The sequence below is a fragment of the Metopolophium dirhodum genome, chromosome 8 (genome assembly GCF_019925205.1).
Source record: "Metopolophium dirhodum isolate CAU chromosome 8, ASM1992520v1, whole genome shotgun sequence".
Lineage (NCBI taxonomy): Eukaryota > Metazoa > Arthropoda > Insecta > Hemiptera > Aphididae > Metopolophium > Metopolophium dirhodum.
The window spans coordinates 17255188-17264241 of NC_083567.1; the positions used below are offsets into that span (position 1 = coordinate 17255188).

General features: G+C 32.9%; 1 protein-coding gene across 1 annotated transcript in view; it reads right to left on the minus strand.

Annotated features, from left to right (window-relative positions):
- Positions 1-8583, minus strand: part of LOC132951061 (CD63 antigen-like) — a 46726-nt gene extending 38143 nt beyond the window's left edge. Inside the window, exon 1 of the mRNA XM_061022755.1 lies at positions 8213-8583. Within this exon, the coding sequence (XP_060878738.1) occupies positions 8213-8272 (60 nt within the window). The 5' untranslated portion in view covers positions 8273-8583. The remainder of the gene's footprint in view (positions 1-8212) is intronic.
- Between the last annotated feature and the right edge of the window lie 471 nt (positions 8584-9054).

Below are 9054 nucleotides of genomic sequence, written 5' to 3' on the forward strand. Positions count from 1 at the left end.
ACCATCACATTTTCAAACATGCATTTAATGACACTTTTGGTGGTGTACAATCTTTCGTTTTTTTCAAATGAGAAGCTCTCCGTTTTAGTATGAATCGTTAAGCAGATGGTTTTTTTAATTCAAAATCATACCGATACAGTCGTCTTGAACGCCAGAAAAAATCTAAGAATTTAAAAATATTATGTCCTTTTAGTAAATTATGAATAAACTCAGAACTACACTTAAAATAGGTCAATCGTAGTTAAGAAATCAGTGTGTCTGTGCAAGACTCGGGATGAGCAATGCTCGTACAAAAAACGAAATGTTCTATAATCACGGGATAACTATATTATATAATTACGAAAAAAAACCACCGTTATTATAATTTGTAGCCTACGTGTATTAGAGTGAAACTGCAGCGCATAGCCGTCGCGCTTTAACACGTGTTTTTACAGACGAAAAAAATTTAAATCTCTGTCTCCGCGTCAGATCAAATAAACGCAAAACGCGAATACGTTGTAAAAATACCATCACACACTGAGAGTACGATATGATTTATATATTATGTCACGAATAATTACCACTCTTTGGTCAGAACATGGTACACATTAAAACGTCCTATATAGAGAGAGAGACTATATTATATTAAAGACCACATCAAAAACCACAGCACTATGCAAGATATGAAATCTCGCGAGAGGAACTTTGAGTGAAACACACGCTGTAAGCGTACTCGAAATACCTGTGTATATAACGCACATGATACAATATAAAGCCTGTGAATCCGTATGATGCGTATATTCGTTCTTATCTCATATTGTTATGTACCGCTATCTGACTAGGTCGGAAGTTTATTCTCATTTGGAGGCTTTACCGCATGAACTACGAAGGTATAGAAGTATTATAGATGTATATTATATAGATAGAGTATAGTGACTGCCCAACCTATACACGTCATTCTATATTCGCGTATCAGCATAGTAGCGTCGGTACATTGCATGTATTTTTATATAACACACAAAATATAATAATATATTAAATCGAAGATGTTACTATATCGAGTTCTAGAAATGATTCGTGACCGTATGCAGTCATTATATTATAATGAGTAATGACGATCGACCGGAAATATATTGTACTCGGATGTTCAATTGTCATAATAATACATAGTAAATGGAGTCAAACATATTATAATAATATAGACTAATCTATTAACCGAATAGTTTTTCGTCAGATAACTTTATATACCGACAAGTGGCCGCATTCACCAGGCTACTACATATAATATAATATGCTGCACATTTATCGCCATATACCAACCAGCCTAACACAAATCAGCGGGCCGCTTAAACAATATAATATTATACGGACATTACACGGTATACGTACATAGATAATAATATACATAATATATATATTTTATATGTATACGTACCTAATTATAGCAAACTCCGACATAATGATAATGGTGTCCTAAATGCGAATACCTAGGTGTGTACTGATATACTACCTAAATATTATTATAGCTATACGCGTATAATACCTATATCGTTACAGAAACACGTCAACCAATACTGAAACGCCGAAACTAACATTACAAAACGAAATGTGTTACTATCTATTTATATATAAAAAATAATGTACGGTTGTGTGGGGCTTACAGACTTAGAAACTATGCTGAACCAACTAGCACCAATATTCCTTGAGACTGCATGGAGGCTTTCTACCTCGCTTTCAACCCATAGATAGGGTGACTCACGCATGAATTTCATTTTGGCTCACGAAAATCGAATAATTTTTTTTGTTTAATTTATAATATAGGGTTGCGCCATTGGTTACAGAAAAAAGTGACTTTTATATTATAATCTAAATATATAAAAATTAATGCATGTTACTTATATACTCAAAAATCTATAATCAACCGGTTTTCAACGAACATTTTAGAGATTGTTCTTAGAAATTGAAGAAATGTATATTATAAACTTAAAGAGTAGTTTGAATCACGTTCAAAACTATACCAAGTGCTATATTATCTAAGTGCCTATCTTGGCCATTTGAGACGCCGATTTGACGGGGACTGAGGTACACTAAAATTGAGATATATACACTATACTATATACACTATACAGCGCCGTAGGTATTTCATATATATATTTATTTTTTCCCGAGTGAAGTCACGGCACGGATTATACAGTTAGTATTCTATAATATATACATGCACGGAAACATAGAATACGGGGTGCGTATGGTACGATGACTTAACAATTTTAAACTGTAATCACATTTCAACTGTCATAATAATAATTATATATGATACATGCAAATGCTTCTGCTGAATTTAAAACTACGCTAGTTGTATACAACATATAGTAATGTTAAACTACACGACGCCACGACGAGTATTTCTTCACTTATGACTTATGAGAAACAATACCTATAGGTCATATTTCAGTTGGACACGTAACGTATAACGATTTTCAGTCGTAGGTATAATCTACGTGAATTTTCACTGATAAGACCAACATCGATTTTTGTGATAAATAAGAATTTGATTCAGCTAAATTATTGAATACATTATGTTTAATGTAACTTCGAGGACGGCGTAGGTTAGTATTTTAACTACTAAAATATTAATAAACGGCCGCAAGCATATCTACACGAGTCACATTTCTACATAGCGACGTGTCACGTGATTTATGTTTTCGTCAGGTAGGTTTTGTCGTCTGCTAATTACAATTATTATAATTATTATTAAAATACTCGTACAATAAAACTTCCATAATATAACGGTCAACGAATTTAAAATGTAAAAAGTTGTTGGGTACATAATATTACAATTTAAAAAAATATGTAGATACTTAATGCACATTATAATTATAAAATAAAAAAAAATTAAGTAATATTATAATGGTTTGTTTTAAACTGGTTTTATTCCTAAAACAAATGTTTTTTAAATTAATTTCTGCGGTTTTTAACAAATTAAAACCGCATCTATGTCGCCTTTTTTAAGATTGAAAACTGCTAATTGTTTAATTTGATTGACAACCACAACTCTGAATAATTTGATATATTGCATTCAGGTTCTTCAGTTCCTATACTGCGGCTTTTACAGTTTTTTTTATTTTTTTCCTCCTCGTCATTATCTATTTTAACTTGATATCAGTGCTCAGATTTTGGTCGACCGAAAAAAAACTCTTCATCATGCATTTATACTGCCGTAAATAATTAAAATGTTTTCAATTTTATATATTTTGAACGTTATTTAGAAATATTAATGTATTTTCACGCACAATCGACAGATGAATAATATGAATAATCAATCGTTAGATTAAGATTACCGTTAACGAAAGTTTTACTGTAGGATAAAAGTTTAGGTTTGCAGGGATATGTATATGATATACGTCTGCAGGCTGCAACCTTCTATATACGCTGTCAGGCCCAGAATTAACGCTAGATGCTAAAGACGCAGTATAAGAAGTTCAAATAAGGGCGTTCGATTTTTCAGTTGAATCAAAAAAATATTCACAGTATAAAATGATACCCTTTATAGTTCATAGATATATAAAATAATACAAAAATATTAATTCTGAGTGAAATTAAGATTGACATTGGAAAATATAGGGGTGCCATAAAAAAATGAATAGCCCAGGGGCACCAACATTTTTTATCTGTCTCGCTATACACTAACCACGGCGTCTGATCTTAAAATTTCAGAAACAATATAGTTGCTGTTAAGCTGCAAGTATACTTATACTAAACGAGACTGTCGTGAGGAGTACCTGCTGCACTGCGTATAATATAATATTATACAATAATATACAATATTATTATGTATATTATATATAACAGACGTAAAACTCAAGACTTTGAAAACACTTATAAGTGATGGCTCGCCGCCGGAAACGCCAATTGTGCGGGGCACGACTTTTTCTCTACCGAATCATGTATTGTCGTCTTCGCGAGGCCGACCCGTTGGTCGTCGTCATTCGAAACAAACGTTATAATGCAATACAATACATACATTATATTATATTACTATAAGTGTGTGTGTGTGTGTGTGTGTGTGTGTGTGTGTGTGTGTAGGACTTTCCTAGTCTCTTTACTACCTACATAAAAATATATGACTCTCGGACCCCTCTTTTACGACTGTTAAATTATTATTAAATACGGTGATGCCGGTTAAATGCTCTTAGAAAGAATCGAGATGTAAGAACCGTTGGTCAACTTCCTACCGGTATAAAAATATACAGAAATAGTTAATATTTTTGGTTATTGCCCGTTGCAGTCGGGCTATGCGTTAAAAATGTAATGACGGCTGAGTGATCCAAACAGGATCTATGCAAATCACAAATGCAAGACGTCATAAACCTTTTTAGTCCTGAAAGTTCACCGGGCACGGGTCTCAACCACTGACGTATTCGAAAGTTTATCTCGTGAGAGTTCAAGGAGGGAAGCGAAAAAATATATTAGTTATAAAACGAGTTGTACGTCAAATATACTATATATTTTTTTTCATGTGACTATTCTAGACTCGCCACCACGGACACCATGGTTATATGGATAATATAATATTCTATTATAGACATTTTAAATCATGGCTTGCCAAAATACATTTGCGTACAATGCGTGTTTTCCTCGGTCTTATGAAAATTGAAAATAAAAAATTAATAATTTAATATCGATAAAAAAAAAATCTCGGGGGAAAGAGGATCTGCTAGTATTGTATACGCGATGTCGTTTTAGTGTTTTACTCGTTATAATTATTATTTACCTTCGAATAAATAAAACGCAAACACTTTTATAGCACAGCAGTGTGTGTATTGTGTCCTAAAGAAAACCTGCAACTGCGGTATTGTGGCGTTAAATACATTCCATTTTAATACGTTTTTTACGAAGCATATTAGAAGGTATACTACCTACCTACCTACCTATGTAAACAATACTTTTGTCTAATTATTATTATCGTGTAATGTATGGTTAATTTAATTTAAGTACTCGATAAAAGTCCACAATTCCAAGAATAATTATAGTATTTATGTTGTTATTATAATCAGAATAAATTACGAATTTCTAATTATTACTTATTAGTAATAGCCGTTATGCTGAAATTTAGTACAACATTTTTTTCACAAGTTCATGTCATCACTATGACGAAAGACGGGAATATAATTAATCAAGGTAAACAAGAGTGTGCACTTAAACGGACGTCGATCACGAATAAATGTACATATAATACCTATACATCGGAATAAAGGTTTATAAGGCCAACTAAGGTCACTACGCTTTTGGACCACTTGATTGGTTACAGGTATACGCGTTATGTGTATATAAGTGTGTTACTGCAGTTGTGCAGCATATTTTTCCCACCTGCACTTTGCAGTAAATGCATTTTAGTGTTTGTATATCGTATATGTTGTCGCTCATGTTTCGTATCTTCCCGCGGTAACTAGTAACCACGCCATGTTTGATGGACAATATGCTTCACTTAAAAAAATCAAAATTTATCTCGTGACATTCCGAGGAGTCACAGTATGGCCGGTAATTTGTGGTTCTCGTAAAAATAATTACCGAACGCAAAACTTGTATTCTTTTATCGTAGGTAGGTACTAAATTGCATTCTTTATAACTTGAAAAATATAACTTATATACAAAAAAATGAAAATGTTTGTTCACTGTAAACATTTTTGTGAAAAGCACAGTTTATCGGCCACACGCTGTGATTTTTTTTGTGATTTTTTTTTTGAGCGAAGCATTACCGTAATCAAACATAATAATATAATGGTTACCGATAGAAGAAATGTAAATAAAGCCAAAACATACAAGTACATATTCAGGTACTCACATATTATAGAAATATAAACCACTTTATAAGCATGATAATATGTTAGTTTCAAATTGTGTATTGGTACTATATACGATGTGTGCATACAATATGCATCAGTTTTGTCCTAAGAACGATATATTTTCTCGTGAAAGATCGAAAAACAGTGTACGCTGACAACGAGCACGTGTAACAATATGTCTATTGTTTTAATAGTGGAACCATAATATAAGTAATAATGTAAGTAGGTGGTTGCACGACCGTGTCAACTTCTAACTTAAATAGTCGAACGTGTATTAAGTTCCTGAGGGTTCGACCTCGTCATTCAAGTGTAAAAAATTTGTCAAGAATTCAGTCGTCGTCAGAGTAGATACATACCTACGTCTATCGGGTGGGCCTACCTATATTATAAGTTATAACGTTGTGCCGTTGTAGGTGGCGAACGAACGTGAAAAAAAACAGTCGACCGATTTAATCGTATGCAGTTTTGGTTTTTTTTTTGTGAATTCATTATACAGTTGTAGTAGAGTACTATACGGACTATAGGCACTATGGCCTACATCCTACGTGTATATATTATTATTATCACCAACGCCACCGCTCGTGCACGCGCGAACATAATAATATAAAGAACAAAAAGTTGAATTTAATAGGGTCTGCGTTTGCGTTTGAGTCATTCGCTAGTGAAGTTCTTTCCCGTTTGATTACGTTCGGACATAAATAATTGTTAAAACACATATTTCGTAATATCGTCCGTATATTATTATGTATACAAACTGCAGTGTACGATTTAAACGCTGGAAAAAATCTCGAAAATACAATCTCCAGCTGGACTGCTGCACTGAAAGCACTGTACGTTTTTGTAAACACGTAATTTGTATACAGACGTAAAATAACGCTGTCGGGTGTAGTCCAGAGAAAAGATTGTTGTTGTTTTTTTTATTTTAATACATTAAAATAATAATAATAATATAGACTGTATAATTATATTATAAACGTCCGAATGAAAAATATCAATCACCGCACGCATCTGCGTTTACGGGGTTATGCGAGAACTGTAACGGAAAAGGCGATTGGAAGAGACTGTTGGAATAACTATATCTATGATAATTATGAGCAAGTACACGTTTTACTAACAATGTTAAATCAAAATTCGGGTTTAATTAGTATCTGATCGATGTTATACATTTACCACAATCGTCCATTTTTACACAAGTTGTTATAATATAATATGTGTTATATATGTTGTTATAATATTAAGGAACCTATGCCCACGTTAAATATAATATTATTTTAAACGATTATATTTTCGTTCAATATTTATCGAGCCAAGACGCTAAGTGAATACTATCGTTATCGTACCTACTATAAATAATAGTAGAGCCGTAGTTGTTGGTATAGGCTATAGGCCGCCATATATGGTGGACCGTGGACAAAATATCATAACACAATAACATAAAATAAGTAGGTATAAATGGATAAATATAATATAAAATGTGCATTTTACTAAATTATAATTATATGCTGTGGATTCAGAATGACAAGTATTATATAATATGGCGTTTATGTGACGTATACATAATGTATAGTATAGTGCTAGTCGTATCGATCATTGACATTAATTATTACCTATACACGCCATATATATACCTAACTTAACTTGTATACTTCAAGTCTCAAGATACTATATTATCATCAAGACTGTAATATTACGACTAACTATACTTATGTTTTATACAGTGGTGTATTGGTAAATATATTTATGGGTATACGCACCATTAAAATATGTATGTAACCTAAACGATCAAATTATATCATCGTATATATTATATAACGTTATTGCAGTTCAATTAGTACATAGTTTTTAACATTATTTTATTAATTTTTGTATAATGTAACAATAGAAAATAAAACAAAATCAACTCGAATGTCAAAAAAATTAAAATAATAATAACATTATTATTATAGGTACAATCTATAGAATTTTCCACAAAGATTTTTTGTATTCAATATTGGGTTTACTAAATTGAACTTAAAGTCTTAAAATACATTAAACACAACGCATATTGTTATATAACTTATATTCAATACCTACTTCAATTGATAAATAATTAATTAATACATAAATTCATTAATACGACCAACGTTCTTTTCCTATATGAACTATTAAATAAATTTTAAATTTTATTTGGTTTTCTGGTTATTTTGGAAGCGTATACCCGTAAAATAAGATTTTACATTGGGTATACGCCGAAAATCGAAAATCTTCTGATGGGTATACGGCGTATACCAATACACCACTGGTTTTATATAGCCACGACTAGAAGTGTCAATAAACTTATTGATAGGCACCTATAGCAAGAGTATAGGCAATAATAATATAAACGTTAAAAAACTTTTGTGAGTACTCACTGCGAACGCAAAGTTGAAAAAAAACAAAATGTATTTGATCGTGGACGTGCCCAAACCCATTTCGATGCGGTTATATGAGACTGAAAAACAACAAAAAAAAAAACAGAAATATCTCCTGACGACGATTATACGACGCGACGCCCGGACGCGTAACACTGGCGACGATAGGTTACTACTATCTTACAACAGTTGTAGAACAAATATTATAAATTACAACAATAGTTAGAAAAAAAAACAAACTACTACGACGGCGACAGAGACGTTTGTGTCATCAAATATGACGCGTGCGTAGAGCGTTGTGTCGCGTACGTGAACGGCGGCAAACTGTAGCGACGGGCGGCGGCGGCGAGAGAACGTGTTGCTCGCGTTTGTTTTGATCGGCTTGAAACGGGAACGCGAACCGCAAGCGTGTACGCGCGCCGCCGACAGGTTGCGCGGCCGGACGGGACGCCATCTGATGGCATAAATCGGCCGAAACCAAAAGTTCGGACCACGGTTTAAGATGGATAGGTATCTTTAACCGTGGTTCAGACCGAGCCACCGCCGAGGTGGAATAATATAATAATAATTATCCCATATGGCTATATCAGCCGTCAAAAGTCACTAAGCGGTGTAACTCCAAAAACGTAGTTCTTCGGGAAAGAAAAAACAGTTTTCAGCACTGAATATTATTACTCAGTAGCGTAAAAATAATTTTTTTAAATATTGTGTGTTATTATATTATTATTATGTTGTACGATGAAACGATTGAACGCAAATAAAAAGATTTTTCATAACTTTTTGTGTGCTTTAATGGACTTACTGCATTATATGGCTTATATATGAATCAGAAAACGAAAATC